The 21,345-nt window shown below is 43.2% G+C and overlaps 1 protein-coding gene across 6 annotated transcripts in view; it reads left to right on the top strand.

The window, feature by feature from the left end:
• slc12a7b (solute carrier family 12 member 7b) overlaps nucleotides 1–21,345 on the top strand; it is a 67,924-nt gene that overhangs the window by 21,843 nt on the left and 24,736 nt on the right. For 3 of the 6 annotated variants that reach the window (XM_031584039.2, XM_031584037.2, XM_031584036.2), the window contains exons 1-8: nucleotides 2,683–2,877; nucleotides 9,882–9,976; nucleotides 10,607–10,738; nucleotides 16,880–17,026; nucleotides 18,767–18,821; nucleotides 19,319–19,449; nucleotides 19,729–19,970; nucleotides 20,968–21,179. In XM_031584039.2, the coding sequence (XP_031439899.1) occupies nucleotides 2,847–2,877; nucleotides 9,882–9,976; nucleotides 10,607–10,738; nucleotides 16,880–17,026; nucleotides 18,767–18,821; nucleotides 19,319–19,449; nucleotides 19,729–19,970; nucleotides 20,968–21,179 (1,045 nt within the window). In that variant the 5' untranslated portion in view covers nucleotides 2,683–2,846. Of the gene's footprint in view, nucleotides 1–2,681; nucleotides 2,878–9,881; nucleotides 9,977–10,606; nucleotides 10,739–16,879; nucleotides 17,027–18,766; nucleotides 18,822–19,318; nucleotides 19,450–19,728; nucleotides 19,971–20,967; nucleotides 21,180–21,345 lie in introns of those variants that run through there. The other 3 variants (XM_031584038.2, XM_031584041.2, XM_031584040.2) reach the window with 2 other exon arrangements.

The following is a 21,345-nucleotide window of genomic DNA, read 5'->3' as shown; positions in this document are numbered from 1 at the left end:
TTTATTATTATAATAGTTTTAAGAAAGTCTTGTATTAAGAAGAAGGATGTTGTGTTCAGTGGGGAGCTGTGCATGGTGCTTGTATGCATTCAAGTCAGTCTGCTGGAAGAGGATTCGTTTTAGAGGAACTATTCAGAGATTTCAATACTGCTGGAGAAAAACTGAAACCGAGGCCAGTTGTCCGCACTTTGGCAGGGAGGAAGTGTGTGAGGAAGATGTTTATTTTTCTTAGAGAAGACTTGATATATTTTGCGCCAGTGTGTGTATTATGTGAGCTCCCTCCCTGAGACTGTGTCTGCGTTAAATAATGTGCTTATGTGTGTGTGTACGTATGTGTCCTGAACACACACACAAACACAGAGTAATAAAGTGTGTAAACACACACATACACCAGCAACAGCAGCAGTGCTCAGCGCGGTATGCTTAAGTCAGTGTTTAGCTCTTCAGATTGCTGCCTGGTTTGACTCCGCCTCTTGGCTGACACACGCCCACACACACTTCCGCCCCAAGCTCACACACACACACACACACTCTCCGACCTCTCTCAATCCACAGGCTCCTGTTATGTAATCGGGTCTGTGTTTTACCTGAAGGCTTTGCTCAGCTTAAAAGCTTTCAAAGTATCACAGTCCTGACGTCTAAAACTCACTCGCCTGACCATGACAAGTAACCGCAGACCAGGGGGCATTCTGAGTAGGTTATTTAGTGCCAAGTTAACTCGGAGTAAGTGGTAGCCTAAATGTCCTAATATAAGAGCCCTATCCCTTCATTTGCCTAGCAATACAAAGGCATACAGGGCTCTTCTATTAGGAGGTTTACCACTCTGAGTTAAGACTTACTTAATATGTTACCTTCTTACTTAACTTAATATGCTTCCAATCTGTCATCAACTTTTAAAACACTCAAAAGTGACACTTAAAATTCAAATGACATGACATTTATAACTCATGACATTTATAATTAGAGCAGATATTTACAACCAAATGTGACCAAACTTACAACATTGCAGATTCATATTAACATAATTAGACCATATTTCACAAACGGGAGCCAGCTTTCAAAACCCTAAGCGTAACCCATGACAACCTATTCTCAGCCCTCAGTTGTATCTCGTGCAGGTCTGTGTGAGGACGGTGCCAGTTTCGCCTGCCAGCTCATGACGGCAGCCCAAACTAGGGTGCACACACACCACTCTATGCTGTCTGTGAAATGCTAACACTCAATGTGCCAGTCACGTCATGGAGTGTGTGGAGCCTATGGATAATTCTGCCCACACATGATCCGTGACCAACTGTAGCAACTCATCAAGTTAAGTGTATATTGCCTTCATTCTCCGTCTGCAGTGACCGAGAAGGTGAAAATGCATAATACTTTCATTACAGCCCAAACTAAATCTATCCTTATAGAAATCAATGGGCTGGGTAGAAGCATCAAAAATCAGTGCAATCAGTTTTTTTTTCTGGTTTGCTTTATATAAGGAGCAGATTTATCTAATCCCATTAAGTGATTACTAGTCAGTGGCAATTGATCCGCAATCAATCTCTAACACTAGCCTTGTTACAGCTTTGTAACACGGTCGTATGTGACTGTTATTTTGTGCCTTTATACCTCTGCTCTCACGCTTTTGTTCAGGGTTGCCTGGTTAGGTGCGTGTTTTAGGAGGGTTGGTTTTGTCTATGTGTCATCCAGGGTGATGAAGGCCAACACATTATCTGCCCCCATGTTGAGATCCAGAACTACACCAGTGATAGAAACAAACCTGGCAACATGCGCTTCATGGTGCTTAAAATATAGCATAGGAATATGGTGGTTTATCCACACACCAATTGGCCAGCGGCCTTCTGTGCTGTCTGTAGAGGTGGATGCTTATTGGTGACCGTGATCTTAAGGAGGGATTACCTTCTGTGCTGTCTGTAGAGGTGGATGCTTATTGGTGGCTGTGATCTTAAGGAGGGTGTGTGTGTGGGGGTGTGGGTGTGTGTGTGTGTGTGTCGGAAGAGAAAGAGCGTGCTGTGGTGTGTGATCTGTCTAAAGACTAGTGGGGTGTGAAGGAGCCTTTTGTAAGTAAGCAAGCAGCAGTGCACCGCCATCTCTGTCCCTCTCAGTAACAAGCCCTCCCTCATGCCACTGTCCTTTCTGTCTCTGTCTCATACCACTGTCCTTTCTGTCTCATACCACTGTCCTTTCTGTTTCTCTCTCATTCCACTGTCCACTCTGTCTCTCTCTCATACCACTGTCCTTTCTGTCTCTCTCTCTTACCACTGTCTTCTCTTTCTTCTTTACGTTCTTCTTTTCGTTTTTCTATCTCAGTCACTATGTTACTCTCTCTCTGTGTACCGTTTGTCTCTTTACACACTCCTCTCTTTCTCTCTCTCACACATTCTGTTGTCTATTTCCTCTTTTTTTTCTTGTCTTCATAGTAACAGCATCCCTCTCTGTGTCTCCTCTCCCTCTACCCCCTCCACTCTCTCTCTCTCTCTCTCTCTTGCTCTCTTGCTCTCCCCACCCCCTGTGCTGCATACTCCTCCCCTGTGTGTAAGTGTGTGTGCGTGTGTGTGTGTGTGTGTCTGTGTGTGTGTGTGTGTGCGTGTGTGTGTGCGTGCACGCGCAATGATCAGGGATCAGACCCTGAGCTCCTGATGCGCCTCTGCCGTCTCGTTGCCAGTGACACACACACACACTCACACAGAGAGTCACTGTGGATCTGCGGAGCGCGGGATAAGCTAGCACTCTCTCTCTCTCCATCCATCCATTCATCCTTCGGTTTATCGCTCAGGAGACCCTCGTCCTCATCAGGGACCCCCCCCACCACTACCCCATCGCCCCCACCCTCTGACCCCAGCACTATGGAGCAGGGGGAAACCTCGCGCCGGAGGGGTAAGTGGCAGAGTAACTGCCCCAAGACGGGGTAACGAGGGAAACGCCAGGTAGTGTTATGGATGTCCGTGGGCCGGAGGTAAATGTTGGTTGCAGAGGTCTGTGTTGTGGTGCCAGTGTCCCTAGAAGTATTTAGAGTAAATTTAGGAAGTGAACTTGATTTGATGCCAATATTTTCTTTGGATCTTTATCAGGTTGTACTTTTAATTCATTCAATTTTTCGAATCCAACGAACATTTACTGATCTCTCAGCCAACCAACTTGATACGTACGTACGTACGTACGTCGTGTGTGTGTGTGTGTGTGTGTGTGTGTGTGTGTGTGTGTGTGTGTGTGTGTGTGTGTGTGTGTGTGTGTGTGTGTGTGTGTGTGTGTGTGTGTGTGTGTGTGTGTGTGTGTGTGTGTGTGTGTGTGTGTGCGTGCGTGTGCGTGCGTGCGTGCGTGCACGCGCGCGCGTGTTTGATTTTTCTGTCATACATTTGGGAAGAACTGTATCGTCTCTTTCTCACGACTGGTGACTTAATGGTTTTTTGAGATCTCATCTGGTGCGGTACATTTTCCTGGAACTTGAGTCTGAACGGGACCCCCTGCATCCTTCCTGTCCCCCCTCTCCGTATAGGGGAGTATTAGAAGGCAGTGGCCCGTACCGCAGACAGCTAGTCTGATACTGCAGGTACATATTTTAGGTGCTGCAGGGCTGGATTTGCATGGATTTGGTTCTGGCTACCTGGGCAGACTAGGGATGCCTTAATTGCTTAGAAGCAGTAGTGGATAAAGAGATTGGAATGACTGACTCTATCTACCTCTCTCTCTCTGTCCCCCTCTCTCTCTCTCTCTCTCTCTCTCTCTCTCTCTCTCAGGCCAACATAGGAGCTGTAGGCAGCTTAGGATGCTATGTGAGGTAGCTTATCAGTTATAAATAGTTTGTGTGGCCACACACTCCCCTTAGAAACAGAGATGCTCAGGCTCCTAGTTGGTGCGCTGCCTGATGCTCTCTCTCACACACACACACACACACACACACACACACACACACACACACACTCTCAACAGGTGTCTGAATGTCTTCAAACATCACCTAGCTTCTGTTTTCATTTATTCTCTATATTTACCGTATTCTATCTGAGTTTCTGTTTTCATGCACTTCCTGCGTTTAAAAGCTTGTGGAGGTAACTGCCAGTGTTGTGCAGTGTGTGCTGGAGACTAACGCGTTTGGACTGGTGTTTGGTGTGGACAGCGTAAGGATGTAGAGATACAGGGATGTTATTCCTCCAGTACCTCCCGTGTCATGCAGCGTGTTAACACTAGTGACTTCTGATTGTTGCCTGTGGTTCCATCAAGGGCTAATAGATGCAGTGTGTGCTGACAGAAGTAGCTGTTCTATATGGTTGTAGAAGCTACCTGGTATTTCTCACCTGCACAACACACCCCTCCCCCAACACACACAGACACACAGACACACAGACTTACACCCTCTATAACACACACACACAAACATACCTGGTCACATACACACATGCTTAAACTCTCTGTCTCTCTCTCTCACACACACACACACGCACTTACACACTCACACACACACACACACACACAACACACGTTCTGACGCATTCTGCCACTCACACACACATTATCTCTGTGACAGTCCATTGTTTCGTGCGTGCCTGTGGAGGTCAAGTGGTGAGCTCTCTCAAGGACGTTCCATTCCCTGCTCTCGCTCCGCACGACACTCCTGTAGAGACTCGCACACACACACCTGCAGTCATTTATCAACGCCGGCAGGTCATTCCTCCTCACCACTGCCTCTTATATACACACACACACACACACACACACACACACACACACACGCACACACCTTCTCCCAGGTGATAATGAGCCCAGTATAGCCTCTCAGTCCAGGCACGTGTGTGTGTGAGTGGGTGTGTGTGAGTGTGTGAGTGTGTGAATTCACTGAGCGAGCCCTTGAGAATGGACTGGAATAACAGGGTTTTTAATTCTGGTGATTTTCCCCTCTATTTGTGAATGCCCAGCTATGCCAGGGTTGTTTGTCTGATGAGAAAGGTGTAGCAGGTAAACATTTCCAGCATTCATCTTCCAGTCCAGCAAGTCTTTTCCAATCAGACTTACAGTGGACAGTGGCCACCTTTATTACCTGTATCAGATAACAGGCATATCAATGATGTGCTGTTGTATCCATTTTGAAGACTAATAATTTAATCATCTACTATTTGTCATTTAACAAACGCCTTCATCCATTAAAAAGAAAAGCATAAAAATGGTGATAAATACCTCAGTCTATTTTAGTAAATGGCAATCATTTTTTCATCCATATATTTCAGAAAGCATAGAAAGTTCATACATTTTGTGGGGTGACACGATATCCTGGTTTGAAATTGGGCAATTCCACGGACGGTTTGTCACAGAATTGTTCAAATATTTAACTTTTTTCAAAGCACTCAAAAAGTTAAGTTTTTTTCCTTTGGTTTGACACCCCTAAATTATATTTTCTTATTCAGTGTTTTTAAATCATTCGTAACTCACAAGCAAGGTAAACTGTTGGAGGACCAATAATTAGGCCAAGGGAAAGTGTGAGCTTCTCTTCCCTGTCCCCATGAAGTCACATGTGTGTGCAGAGGACGGGAATTTCCCTCAGCCTAAAATACCTTCATCTGCTTCAACTTTAAAGCTTGCAGTTACTGAATTATGTTTGTGACGGTCATTGAACCAATACAATAAAATTAAGACTCCTAGGGTTCCTCCGTAATGGTGACATTCAATTGTGTGTGTGTGTGTGTGTGTGTGTGTGTGTGTGTGTGTGTGTGTGTGTGTGTGTGTGTGTGTGTGTGTGTGTGTGTGTGTGTGTGTGTGTGTGTGTGTGTGTGTGTGTGTGTGTGTGTGTGTGTGTGTGTCTGTGTGAGTTTTGGTGTACATCCCTATATGGCTGGTTGACACGGAGTCATCAAATAGCTAACCTTAATAACAAACAACATGCATTTTGCTTCCAACGTCAGTGTCGGTGTTGCCCAGAATTGCACTGGTAGGGTCTCACGACTCGGGAGTGTTGGTAAACACTCCGTCTGAATAGTCAGGATAGTTATGTCTGGAAAAGAGTCTCTGGAGCCAGAGACAGGCCGTTCGGGCCTACTGATTGGATCATGCTGGAGTCGGTTGGTAGTGCTGACATGAGTGCACTCTGCACTGCTGCAGCTCAAATTAACTTATGCTAGGGGCGGAGACCGGACTCCTTTAAGTGTAAAACTCACAGAACTCACAGACTTTCATGCACTGACATTTTTAATGGTTACACGTATAAGGCACTTCATGCCCAGAGCATGCATAATGTTGAAGGCAGCCATCTTGACTTCTCACATTTAGAAGTCTGTGTGTCTATACTGTTCCTACCCTATGAAAACTGCCCAACAAGGATCCAGTTCCACCTCCATTGTGAAATGTAAAACTGCATTGAGACCAAAAATAGAGGATTTATCCCAGATGAAAGTGACAATAGCCGATACTGTGGTTTCCTGTATAAAAAGTATTCCAGCTGTTTTCCCACCTTCTTGTTGTTCTCTTGCATTGTTGTATCTGGACAGTTCACATCTAACATGCGCTCAGTCAAAAGACTGTAGAACTGGTAGACTATTTGGGTCACACATACCATGAGTTTGTTTTGTTTTTTGAACCAGTCTATGGGAAGATCTTTTATGGATGGTCTGTTTTGGAGCAGTCCCTCCCTTCTCGTGTGAAGGTTTGTTATTGTCTGATTTATGGAGGAATGAGGGGCATCCCGTCCACTCATCCCTGCACCGCTTACTGTGACAGCAAGAGGCCAACACACACAGACACGCACACACACAGACACGCAAACACACAGACACGCACACACTCACGCACACACTCACTCACGCACACACACACACAGACACGCATTACTGCCCTGAGCAAAAATCATTTCCCTCACTCCGCTCAATACACCCACACAAAGCTGGATGGACTGATATGAGCGTTGTCATTCAGGGCAGACACACACACACACACACCCTTTCAGGGCACTTTCTTCTCGTGTCTGCCCTCACTTTTCCTCCCCCTTCCCTGTCCTCACCCTCACCACTGACCTGACCCTTCACACCATTCTGTCTCTGAACAGAAGAGACTCAATCGCCAGTGATCGTCCTGGAAAAGTATCAGTGATGGTGTGTGTGTGTCTGCAGCATTGATGCAAATGTGATTGGTAAAGTAGGTCATGGCCGGTTCCGTTCTGGCTAAGTGGAACTGGATCAAGCCTCAGGAGAACGGGCCATAATGTTTAGTGTCATACCTCAAACCTCAACCCCCCACTTTCACTCGTATATCCACACTCACGCATGCACGCACTTAAGCACACACACACACACTAGCGTACACACACTCACGCATGCGCTTATTCATGCCTTTAAGAGTGCCAGCTTAGGTGAAAAAACACGCTTGGGGACAGTATTAAATGGTGTTGCAAGTCCATCATATCTCCATTCAGAATGAATCGAAACATCTGTTTAATCCTGAGGGACCCATGATTACTTACAGCTGGCCTGCTTCTTGTGATTATATCTTATAGGAAGTTATTTAATGTTCAGACATATGCCTTAGTAAGGCTCATTTAATCCAGGAGGGGAGAGTACACAGAGAAAGTTAGTTTTTAGAATGTCAGAACTGGATCGGTCAGCTCTGTGTCAGCAGAAACAAAGCCTCCCCTCTCTGTCTCTGGTCTTCAAAAGTCTTTTTGTGTAAAATAGTTTTTAAGTCCTTTCCCTTTGCCTTTGACTGTCAGGACCTCCATCAATAGCTTCAAGGTTAAGCCAGTCTTTGCAAGTTGTTACAGTAATTTTGCAGTGGTATATAACCAGTCCGCAAGAAAAGTTTTTGGAGGATTTTGGAGAGTCTGATCTTGTAATACATATCCGGTTCTCCATGGATTCTAGGAAATGTTACGAGGGAGTCACAGTCCAGCCCATGAACCATAATTAGACCCTGCACTAAGGCTACAACTCAGCATTAACCTCTCCCTTTAAATAGGATTGGGCCAAGTTTGGATTTACCGAGGCTGAAGGTGATGGAGCACCCATAAATCATCCATCACAAAGATATCTATGATGATGATGTCTAAAAAACAAATGTTTACTTTCTGGCAAAGTTTGACCTCTTCAGACCCCCGACCGTAGCCAGGACGTATAACAATGCGGGTGCAACCCTAGTGTGTATATGAGGGGGGATGCACAAGGGCATTGGGGCTTTGTCAAGTCACCGCTCTAGGGCTTAAGGTGGAAGCCTCTTATGTGAGGCGACTGGATGAAGCAGTAAAAGTTACCAGTGAAAGGCCACCACCCAGGTCACACCTTGAAACAGAAACGTTATTTTTTTAATAGGAATTTTGGGAAAGGAATCTGAAGTAAATATTTACGTGGTTTCAGTAGCAAATAAGGGGTTGGCTTCTATGTAGCAACAGGTTCAGGAGAAATTAAGTGTGCTCCTAAATGAACGCCCCCTCGATACACATTAAGGGATATTGCATGGTTTCAGGAAAAATTTAAGGGGGATTTAAGATCTTTTAAATTTAATCTGAAAACTTTATACTGAAAACTACTCTGTTTCCCAGTGGCCTTAGTGCTGTCATTCTCAGGCTCTGTGTGTCTTAGAACCGCACTCTCTCTCTCGGGCGGAGTGTATTCATAAGTAGCTCCATGCCTTCAGCACACTCCACGTCAAAACGTTTGCTTTCCTCAACGCGCTGCAGAGAGAGTGTGAATGGCCCGACTCGGGTCACAGCTTCATGCCAGAATGTTGCCCTGGGCGGCTGAAGAGGTGCAGGCCGTTGTGGGTGAAATGCAGGTGTGAATGGTGCGAAGGTGTGTGTGCTGGCATCGACCTTCCTTTTGCTACCCGAGGGCCCAGTGGGATTCTGGGAAAATACAGTAGTATCCAGAACCAGACAGATTACAGTAAAACCACAACGGACTATATCTCTGCTACAGGCTATATCTATGCTTAAGTTGGCTATATCTCTGCTAAAGGCTATATCTATGCTAAAGGCCATATCAATACTAAAGGCTATATCTATGCTAAAGTTGGCTATATTGGCAAATGCTTGACTTTCTACTCTCATTACATGCCTGTGAATGGGATGAAGTGATCAAATTGAGTTTTATATGTGTTTTATAACTGCCGTGTTGTTCCATTTATCTTGTTAAATGACATTTGAAATGAAGAGTAGGTCAGGGAATCACTATTTAAACCTTGCCGGCTCCACGCGTGTCGTCCTTCTCTGAACAATAAATGTAGTCTAACTGCATGTGCTCCTATATAAAGCTTTGGTCACAGGCTTGGTTGCAGTTCTTTTCAAGTCGCAAATTTTAGATTTTAAACAATCCTTGAAAAACACAAATTTAATTGAAGACACTGAAAGCCAACCGTGTTTTGACCATGTTGACCATAAACTGCTACACCCACACTCTCTCTCTCTCTCACACACACAACCATCACATTTTATTGATTTATTTTTGTCTGACTTATTTTATTGACTTATTTTACAAGGCCACTTACACAACCATCACTGCAGATCTCCAGTCAGATCTTAAATGAAATGCAGATGGCGTAAAACTATTCGGGCAGATTCCAAGTGAACCTCAGCACGCATTGTTCATGTTTTTTATCCATCTCATCACATCTCATGTCATGTCACGAAGGGTCTGGGTTTGTAGTGTTCAACGTTTAGCAACCTTTCACTGCACTGATGAGGACAAGTGAACGGAAAACATTGATTTTCACTATGACCCAATTCGAAGAGGATTGATCCAGTGCAACGAAAGCGGGATTTTGACCTCTGAAATTTCCCTCTTATGTGTAAAAAAAAAAAGTCATGCCATGTCCATTTCTCCTCCGACTGAGGATGAAGTTTTTTCACATTTGTCAGAGACAGCCATGTCTCATAGTTCTCATCCCTTGTGTTTCTTGTGTTCCCGTTTTAGGTGATGGCAACCCAAAGGAGAGCAGCCCATTCATCAACAACACAGACAATGACAAAGGCACGCTGTACGATGGCAAAAACATGGCCCTCTTCGAGGTAAACACACCAAACGTAGCTGGCTGCCACTTCACTCATCCCCCGCTGACCTAAGAGACTGTCACATGTGGCAGAGTGGCAGAAAGGGCCTTAGTGCCCAGTCATGAACGTGTCGGACAAAATAAGCCTTACAGGTTGACACTGTGGCTTTGAAACATCTGAGAGGTCCTTTCTTCCTGCCATTTTGTTTTTTGGCCACAGTCTCAGACCTCCAAATTACCAGTTTTCTCTTTTCTCTCGACTAACGCAATTTGCATACTGCTGGGTCTATTTTGGCCCCTGTGTTGGACTGTCTAAGCTGCTATTACATAGTCATCCTTTTTTACTAAATATATATAAAGCCTTTAGTAAAAAAAGGCCTGTAATTTCACAAAATACTCTCCAAGTTTTGATTTAACGAATAGGAGTTTGGGTGTGGAAAAGTGATTTTGGACACCCACACACCCACACACCCACACACCCACACACCCACACACACACACACACACACACACACACACACACACACACACACACACACACACACACACACATAAGACATGGGTACACACCCATACACACTTGTGTTTTCTAAGAAATTGTTGATTTTATCTCTGTTGTGAATGTGTGGCTTGTGTTTTTGTTTTGCAGGAGGAGATGGACAGTAACCCCATGGTGTCCTCACTGCTCAGCAAGCTGGCAAACTACACCAACCTCACCCAGGGGGTCAGGGAACACGAGGAGGCCGATGACGACGAGGGAGCCAAGAAGAAGGCTGTCAAGGTGAGGAGCTCACTCCCAACACTGGCCCGGAGTCTTCGCCTGTTTCCTGGCCAGTTACCATAGTTACCATTAGCAGCCAATTAAACATTATGGCTCGTAAGGCAGTCACTTTTATGAAGTAGTCCTCGTGTGAAGTTCATGCCAGAGCTGTTAATTCCTGCTTTTTTAAAGCTCACAGTTTTATTAGTCTGACCATTTGCTTAAAACACATGCCATCTTTGAAGTGCCTCCTCATATATTAGCAAACAATACCAGCCCTGACTACTTTAAACCAGCCCTGTCTACTTTAAACCAGCCCTGTCTAAGGCTGCACAGCGCTGAGTCCAAAATCTCCCCATCACTAGGGTGACATAAACCACTAGCCACGTACCAAATGAAGCCTTGTGTGATTTTTAATGCAAATATCCTGCCTGTTTGTGTTGCATTAGTTCACAGAGGTTCTGTGATGGTTCTACTAAGCATACATCACTGTCTACCTATGTGCATTTCTCTCATGTTGTACCCTGTTGCAAACCATACATTGCATAATAGGGTCCCTGACCAGGGTGACCATGTTCTCTGCACTTTGAACATCTACGCAAATATTTTATTTTTCTGCATGCTTTAAAGTTGGCTCACTCGACACGTGAGCATGCTCTCAGCAATCCACAGAGTTCTCTGGCTAACATCAAGGGGCCAGATAACCCTAAAGAGCACATTCCTTCTGTTCCTCTTTGTAATTGACCTTGGAAATGGATATCATTCCTATTGTTATTAAATATAATTGACCCATCTTCAATGTTCAAGTGAGGAAGCTTGTGGGGAGTTGTTTTCATCTTGTAATCCTTAAAACCATAGACTTTATAAGAATGTTTTAGAGTTCTCTTTGTGTAGGTATATCCCGACTTTAGTTTGATTGCTTGATTGTCATGCTGTAGGTATACTTAACACAGCTCTTTGTGTCAGACAAGCTTAACACTCCTGAGGGATCCAGTTTCTTAACACTGACAGTGAAACTCCTTCATGTTGCCAAGTCATACGGCACAATCCACAATCCCTGCTCCTGCCTGTTGCTCAGTGAGATCTTTACTCTTTATGATGAAAGACTGGAAGGCTTTCCCTGCCTGGTTACTCCGATTCTTGGGCATCATAAGGGGCGATGGGCAACTCTCTCCCCCCCCGCCCCAACACCGCTCCATTATCATATCAGACCCTTAGTTTTAGCTGTTAGACCGAGAATACACCTTCCGTAAATGTAGACTTGGAAAACAGGACCTAATCAAACAGGTGCTTCTCTGGCCGTTAGAGGGTCTTAATTCAGCATGGTCATGGTCATTTGGATGGTGCCCTATAGATTATCTACCAATGCTCAGAACAAACTATCTGTTGAAACTCTGTTAACTACATACTTATGTTTAAGGTTAGGGGTTGAGTCTGGTTAAGGTGATGTTCAGTGAACAATTAGAAAGACTGAACTTGAAGAAAAGAAATACAAAAGAAACATCTGTAAAGTCTCAACAGGTGGACTATCCAATTAAAGTGTTACCCAAAACCCTGTCCTCCAGGAACTGCTGCCACCATGTTGGGAAGTGTAGTTAAGGAGATTCCCGTAGTCCCTGATCTGTCTGACCTTCTGTTTGCTGGACTGGACTTTCTCCTCCACTAATGTGCATTGTAGAAGCTCTTTGGTACACATTCAACTTGTTTATGCCAGCTAGGTGATAGATTTCACCTTCATTTCATCCTGACACCACTATCTCTCCTGTCGGCCTGCCTCTTCTAATGCTTCCCTACAGTGAATGCACCCTTGGACTTAAGCCCGAATTATAGATCTGCGTCGGTGTCCGTCCGGACACATAGCCACGCCTTGGCAACACCCTTCCCCGTGGTGGAACGCCCATCCGAGCCCATCCGAGCCCTTCGGAGAGCTGGACGGACACCGACGTGCACCTCTCGATTTTTGTAACTTTTTCGGATACGAACGGATAGCGACGGATACCCCCTTGGCTGTGATTGGTCCGCTAACGAAATCATTTCCTAACGACATCATTTCCGGAATCTCACATTTCCTGTTTCATTCCCTATCTGTTCCTATTCTGTTATAGAGTGTGGATCAGCCGAATATTTCTGTCCGAGCCCGGCCTGCGTCCGACAGAGTAGTGCCCGAGCCAGACAGCCATTCAAATATATTGTCGGAATCCAACCAGACATAGTCAATGTCTCAACTGTTCATACTAATGACACATTTACGTATGTTTTTTATGAATAGCCTGTAGACCGTCTCACAAGCTTCTTCTAGTTGATTATGAACAAACATAACAGAAGAGGTCTGAAGATATTTCTGAAACACTTATAAGGACGCTCAAATGACCGCGAATTCATAGGAGAGAATACTATCCCATTCTCACAGGAGACATCACAGCAATCGGAGCATATTTGTCAAACGCGATAAAAGATAGCCCTGCTCTGAAATATTCCCATTCCATACTGAATATTCTGTTTAGATCAAAGGTTTGTTTTTCGACACCGTGATATTTCAGATGATGGAACAGTTGAAATGAATGCTCATATACAAAAGCTAACCTTAACGTGAAGTGGAGTTAACTTGCAGCCAACACCATTGCATTACAAACCCTAACACACACACATAATGAGAAAGTAGGCTTATTACACCTGGCGATTATCTCGCCTTTTATCTACCATCTTTGAATAATGTAACTTATAAACACGTCGTTTTAAAGCGCTGTGGCCGTCCTGAAAAGATGTGTCAATAAATGAATTTAATCCATAGAATCCACGTTGACTTCACTACTTATTAAGATATTGTAACAAATCACGGAAGTGTGGAATATTTGTTATGGCTTTTAATTAAACACTAAACACAATACAATGTCAAAATGGCACGGGCTTTATGCCCTGCTACAAGTTATCACGAACAGACTGTGCTACAGTCACACACCTGTATAAACTCCGTCCCAACACAGAACAACGACATGCAATTAGAACAGTAAGGAACATTGTTAAAGAACATCGTTGGGCGCTGCATCATAGACATGTATATATGTCTATGCGCTGCATCACATCGAGAAAAGTATGTGCCCGCCGCACGGCATTATGGGGCGACTATGCCAAGTTAAATATGGAATGTTCAATGCCTTATCGCGCTGACTTGTCCCAGCCCGACAGCAAGTAAAATATTTAGTCCGAACCCCAATGAGTCAATGTCTCAACTGTTCATACTACTGACACATTTACATACGTTTCTTAAGAATAGCCTGCCTTCATTAAACTCGAGCATCAACAGATGAATGATAAATGCACTGGCTCACACAAACAAGCCCCGTTAAACGCACAAGCGCGCACAAAAGGGATATAAGCATATTGAAATGAATTATTCACATTGCAAGAACGGAATGAAATGGCCTACACATTACACACGCTATGCATCTGATATGCCTAAATAAAACTCACGTTATATGCTACACCAGAAGAGGCGCGAATAAAACAAGTCTTACCATTGAAGATTATCTTTTTTCTTGACACATTCCTTATAAAAGTATCTACATAGTCCAACCATCGATGTTTAATCCATGTTGTGGAGAAAGAGGATGGCATCAATCATATTTCATTAAAGCTTCACACTTCTTACATTGGACATATCAAACAGCCTCATTAGAATCCGCATAGAATATGATGCCATCCGACAGAAATATCTCCATAGGCCTACAGTAAATTTCCCCTCGAGTGTCGTTTTAAACTCTCCAGATGACAGTTTCTTTTTTTTTTAAACTTTAAGTGCACAAAGTTCGTTATAAAACGATCTACATAGTCCAACAATCGAGGTCTAATCCATTTACATTTAGTCATTTAGCCGACGCTTTTGTACAGGGGAGAAGCATGTGAAGCAAACACGTTTACTTGACTACTTATTAAGATATTTAAATATGGAATGTTCAATGCCTTGACTACTAAGCAGAAATATCTCCATACAGTAGATTCCCCCTCGTTTTGTATCGTTTTAAACTCTCCAGATGACAGTTTATTTTTTAACTTATTCCCTGATACCAGTTTGCCTCCTGTAATCGCGTTGTCACAGCTAGGACATAAAAAAAATCCCCGCACACAAGAAGGCTATTATCCTAAATGTGATTTATTTTAGTCTCAAAAACGAACTTCTCCATCACGTGAGGCAGACACGTTGACTTGACTACTTATTAAGATATTTAAATATGGAATGTTCAATGCCTTATCACGCTTATGTTTGAAAGCCATTGTTTTCAGCTTGCAGGTGCTTTTGCCTCTGGCCCGGTTTGTCGGTTTTGACGTTCATCTCTCTCCCCCAACCATCCAGGTTTAATAAATCCGAGTTGACTACTAAGCAGAAATATCTCCATACAGTAGATTCCCCCTCGTTTTGTATCGTTTTAAACTCTCCAGATGACAGTTTATTTTTTAACTTATTCCCTGATACCAGTTTGCCTCCTGTAATCGCGTTGTCACAGCTAGGACATAAAAAAAATCCCCGCACACAAGAAGGCTATTATCCTAAATGTGATTTATTTTAGTCTCAAAAACGAACTTCTCCATCACGTGAGGCAGACACGTTGACTTGACTACTTATTAAGATATTTAAATATGGAATGTTCAATGCCTTATCACGCTTATGTTTGAAAGCCATTGTTTTCAGCTTGCAGGTGCTTTTGCCTCTGGCCCGGTTTGTCGGTTTTGACGTTCATCTCTCTCCCCCAACCATCCAGGTTTAATAAATCCGAGTTGACTACTAAGCAGAAATATCTCCATACAGTAGATTCCCCCTCGTTTTGTATTCTTTTAAACTCTCCAGATGACAGTTTATTTTTAACTTCTTCCCTGATACCAGTTTGCCTCCTGTAATCACGTTGTCACAGATATTTATTTGCCCAGTCAGCTTGTTGGTCTTGACGTTCAGATGTTGCGCCTAAACTATCATATCGTCTCGTCACATGATCAAATAGAGACTTGACATTGGACAACAGCATACATATTACCCAGCAATCATCATTACAAATCTGAATATGACAAAAAATACCAAAGAAAATGAGATAGTATTCATTTCATTGAATCGTTTTTAATAGTTTCTATAGTGTATGTAAGATAAGCATATCATTTTGTTATAGATTGCTACTATTTTTCACACAAATAATACCTACCATGATGGAGATAAGTTTGCCTTTTCAAGTGAATATATAGCGTTAGACAGACTATTCATTGTAATGTAGTGTGTCTCAAAGACCCATGTGACTACACCTGTTGCTCTTGATTACGTGACGGCTGGGAGGAGGGAGATAAACAATCGACGAATTCTATCACTCAAAGAGGTCGCGTAGTAGCTCGTCTGTGACCAAAAAACCGCTGCTCCACCCACTGCTCTGGCGGTGAATTGTTTTCAACACCCACAGCCGTCGAAGAAGTATAAATCAAAAACAGTACGTCCGAATCCGTCCGAATCTGTTTCCCCGCCCATCCGTAAAACGGACGGACACCGACGCAGATCTATAATTCGGGCTTTAGTCTCTCTCGCTCTCCACTTTCCTTAACCGATACCTCAAGAGCATTTATCTAGACTATTTTCGAGGAGAGTCGGTTTGCTACAGCTGTGAGGGGGAGTGGTGGAGATTATTTGTTTTTGATGCATCCTGCAGACGGGTTATTGAACACAGGGAAAGCAGTCATTAATTAGCCTGGCATCAGCATTAAATAATGTACCTCTCGATCACAACAGACACACATCCTGTGGTTTCTTATTGTTGGAAGGGCACTCACTCTGAAAGGCATCTCAGTGTTCTTATTTGCGTTAGCGTTTGAAATTATTTTTCGTCATAAGGAAAAAACTGAAAGTCCTCAAAATCGTGCTATCAATAACTTGGATTTTTATTGTCTTTCAGTTTTATATGTAGCATCATATGTAATACATTAAATGTATATTGATGTGTATATGTAATATATATTAAATAATATATATGTATGATAATAATGCTTCGTACATGTTTAGGATGTATGTGTATGTTTTGTTAGACAGTGATACTGACTTTAAAGGCTATATAAACACTCTTCTGGATCTTCATTACATGTGTTTAGATAGTGCTAACCTGTCATGTTTCTGCTCCTGTCCCCTGCTTGTAGAGTCCTCAGATGGGCACGTTCATCGGCGTCTACCTGCCGTGCCTGCAGAACATCCTGGGCGTCATCCTCTTCCTGAGAATGACGTGGATTGTTGGCACAGCGGGCATCCTGGAGTCCTTCATCATCGTGGCCATGTGTTGCTCCTGTGTGAGTGCCTAGCGCGATTAACTCACGGTTTTCACTGACCTGGCACCATACGAGCTATTAACCACTCGGCAACTTGGCAGTGAATTTTTAATGCCCCATTACATTCATGTGTGTTTTCTGTGTTAGATGATGGGTTGGTTTATTTGTGTGTGTGCGTGTTTGGATATTTCTGTGTGCCTGTGTGTGTGTGTGTGTGTGTGTGTGTGTGTGTGTGTGTGTGTGTGTGTGTGTGTGTGTGTGTGTGTGTGTGTGTGTGTGTGTGTGTGTGTGTGTGTGTGTGTGTGTGTGTGTGTGTGTGTGTGTGTGTGGTGCACTTATTCAGTCGGTGCAAGAGTCAATTCATCTGTTGGTGGCCACTGTTCCATGGCTCCAAGTTTAGCCCAGATTGCGTCTTAGACAGCACTCCTGTGTTTGCCAGGACATGGCAGCTTGCTGTGTAATCGCCAGTGTTGATCTGCCTGGCCCACACTCTTATTTTAAGACACAATCACAGACTACTCAGTTACACTCACTCTGATGGAATTATTTCACTTCATTTCATTTGATCTCACTTTAATTCTGTCATTTCAATCCAATCAGTTCCCTAACAAGACAAGACCTTTTTGAATATAGATATTGGACAAGGAACATGATTAGCGAACATTTCATACATGTGATAAATGAACAGACAGACAAATTGAAAGGAAAAAAGTTAATCTGTTCTGAAGAGAAGACGAGCGACAGATGTGGCCCCGGACCTTGTGTCTGGTGTGTGGCTGATCAGGTCACAACTGAGGTGGTGACTATGACGGGACATAGATTTCCTCTGAGTGCTTGTGTGTTGTGTAATGGCCGTAATGAAATGAGCTAGGGTGGCCTACATAGGGAACTGTGATGAGTACTGGCTGACTAGGCTGTCACACGCTGTCACACGCTGTCACACGCTGTCACAAGCTCTCTTCTGGCCATCCTTTTAGGCCCCTAGAGTCAGTTACTTTTTCCAAACTGCAATCAGGAAGCTTCATATGTTCCATTTACTCTTACTATTTCTTGCTGACAGTTTGGAGGCTAAGACTTCACATTTGTCACTTCGTTCTGCAGCACAATTTAATTTATTGAAACGCCAATTTGTCCATTCAAGTATTTCAATTTTAAACATAAATTACAATACAAGTAGGCACAGTGGGAAGGAAACAGTATTTATCTTTGTTGATATGTTGAAATCACTTGGCTTTAGTCCAGTAATTTGTGTTAGACCAAATATGAGCATAAAAAAAATTTGCCCAATTCCGTGAGAGCCAGGCTCAGTCTAAACATATATTAACGATGAGGCTTCGTACTAACAGTCTGCCTATGAACACTAATCTTCTGTGTAAGGTAAATTACCAGCTAATTGGCTTTTGGCCAGATTTTCCAAGTGAAGGCTGGGGGGGTGGTGGTGGTGGGGGTGGGGGAGCAGGAAGCATCCGTGAGGGGATTTATTTCGGTCAGTCCGACTGTGTCAAGTCAAGGTCACACAGGCACACACGGGTGTGTTACGTAAGCGCCAGATGCAGACATCCCTGAAAAAACGTTTAATGTTCTTGAAACACAGAAAAGAAGCTAAATCCTACCCTTGATGAGTTGCCCTGCCTTTTTTTTTGTCTAGTTCTTGTATTGCTTTGACGTGGATTAATGCAACATATCTGATGTACTTTGATTTACTGACATATGGAGATACATGACATCCGGGTCTGACTAATCCCTTATTGATCTACACAGACATTGCTGACAGCGATATCAATGAGTGCCATTGCAACAAATGGTGTTGTCCCAGGTAGGTTGGTGCTAATCTCATTCATATTTTTTTTATTTATCTTGCTTTGATTTATCATCTCTTCTTCTTTCAAATGAAAGCGCTGAAGAGGCACTGAATGCATTCATGAGTGATTCTGCTTGACTTATGATTAGTCTAGCATATTAGTAATAACATCCTTGCTTTACCAATGACCAGCCCAGTGACGAAGAATTAATTTTCCCTGACATAGTCAGTAGCATGTTGAACACAGTAAGCCTTCACCCACTATAGCATTGTGCCTTTGGCCCTTGGTAGCCTTTTAAATTCTGATTGCTTACACTGCAAACATGTATTTAATGAAATGCTTGAAGCTCAAACATGATTGTTTTGAATCTTCTTGTACATAGAAATTGTACTTGTCAGACACAAAGATGGTTGTCTAAGGTTAGCTTCTGGTATTTAACATGATTGAGTATCACAAATGTGTTGCCCCTGGTACTGGTCCCTGTGGAACTAATGTACTGCTTCATTTGTAGCTGGAGGCTCATACTACATGATCTCTCGATCCCTGGGCCCAGAGTTCGGCGGTGCGGTGGGCCTTTGCTTTTATCTAGGCACCACGTTTGCAGGAGCAATGTACATTCTGGGTACCATTGAAATTCTCTTGGTAAGTCAGCAAGATCCTAATTACTGTTTACTTTGTTTTCGTTGTTCATTTGTTTGTATGTAGAATTTTGGTCTGTTGTTGTTGTGACCATCAGTTGGTACAGGTTAACTTAAGGACAAGTCTCATTCCTAACTCTAACTTAATCAGTTATTATATCCAAAAAATTGGATACGCGCACTTATCATTTATTTACATGTTCCTAACCATACTTCCCAGACTCAGGAAAACTACATGATGGGATAAAGTGAATCTATATACTCTTATTCTATTTTCCCCTAGACTTATATAGTGCCAAGTGCGGCCATTTTCAAAGCAACGGAGAAGGAGTTTGAGGCGGCAGCCATGTTGAATAACATGAGAGTCTATGGCACCGGCTGTCTGGCTCTCATGGCTTTGGTGGTCTTTGTGGGCGTGAAGTACGTCAACAAGCTGGCGTTGGTCTTCCTGGCGTGCGTAGTGCTCTCCATCCTCTCCATCTACGCGGGGGTCATCAAGACCATCTTTGAACCCCCAGATTTTCCGTGAGTTGAATGCACACACCTTCAACTGTAGCAGGTGGAGCAAGGTGCTAACAACACTAGGTTGTGATTTCAGTATCTTGGATAAACGCATCTTCTAGATGAATTAATACATGAAACTAAATAGAATAGAAATGAAATAGACATGTTGACTATAATAACATCCAGATAATGTGTACTTGCGTGACTGTATGACACGCCTAGCCTATTTTCAGCATAATTTCACTACCTTAACTTTTAAACTTGACTTATCTTGGTCAATACAAGGGGTAGCCATACATGCTATATGTTGATTTTCTCAGGACAGTTAGGGCTATCCACATCTTCCATCATTTGATATGATATTACTTGTATACGTTTTATACTTTCATGTTAAGGGAAAATCACTTTGTGTCTATTTAATGTGACTATTTTTACATCTATCTCAAAAGATATTAATGTCAGGGAGGATATATTTTTCAGATATGTATGGACAAGAATGTCTATACATGTAATCTGGTGATGTCATGATATGACATGATATCTCTGTATATGTAAAATAGTATGCAATTTATAGCTTAAAATCTAGATTACTCATACTACATTGTTCAGAGTAGCAACTAGCATCATCTGAAAGGGTGAATTTACATTACTTACAAAACTGGATTATTTCACAATAGTTTGTGACTAGCAAGTAGCATCATTAGCAATGGCTAGTCCTGGCCATTTAGTTTGACAAGAGGCAATGCATGCATACTTTGTGAGCTATGCAACCAAGAGTAAGGGGTGTGAATTTCCAACAAATTTGGACATAAATTGCGTCCAGCGGTCTGTTAGGGTTTATTAAAAATACTTTGCCATAAATAAAACACCACTGGGCATTGTATTTGTATGACTAATAATAAAATAGGTAAAGTAAATAGGAATGTGAATACAAACTTTCCAAACTGTGCCTGACTCAGACCCCATTGGTGTTGCTCCTTTAAGTACTTGAGTGTGTTTCTCCTCTCGTCATTCTTAGGATTTGTTGGCTGGGGAACCGCTCTCTCCAGAACCACGGGTTCGACAAGTGCATGAAGACGGAGGTGATAGACAACATGACGGTCACCACCGACCTCTGGGGCCTCTTCTGCGACGGGCCCTCACTCAACGCCTCGTGCGATGAGTACTTCAGGGACAACGAAGTCACCCAAGTGCAGGGCATCCCTGGGCTCATGAGTGGGCTCATATTAGGTGCGTCAACCCATCCGCTAAAAAAAGAAAAATTATTATTGTGATCAGTCCGCCCATCTGCCTAAGAACAACTGGATCTGGAAGGGATCCAGCACGTCCATTCCACATCAGGGCCCGATCGGTCCCACTTTGAGACGCCATCTGTCGTCTTCCATTACAAGGAGAT

This window comes from Clupea harengus, chromosome 17, assembly GCF_900700415.2.
Source record: "Clupea harengus chromosome 17, Ch_v2.0.2, whole genome shotgun sequence".
Lineage (NCBI taxonomy): Eukaryota > Metazoa > Chordata > Actinopteri > Clupeiformes > Clupeidae > Clupea > Clupea harengus.
This window is presented reverse-complemented; position numbering and strand designations above follow the sequence as displayed.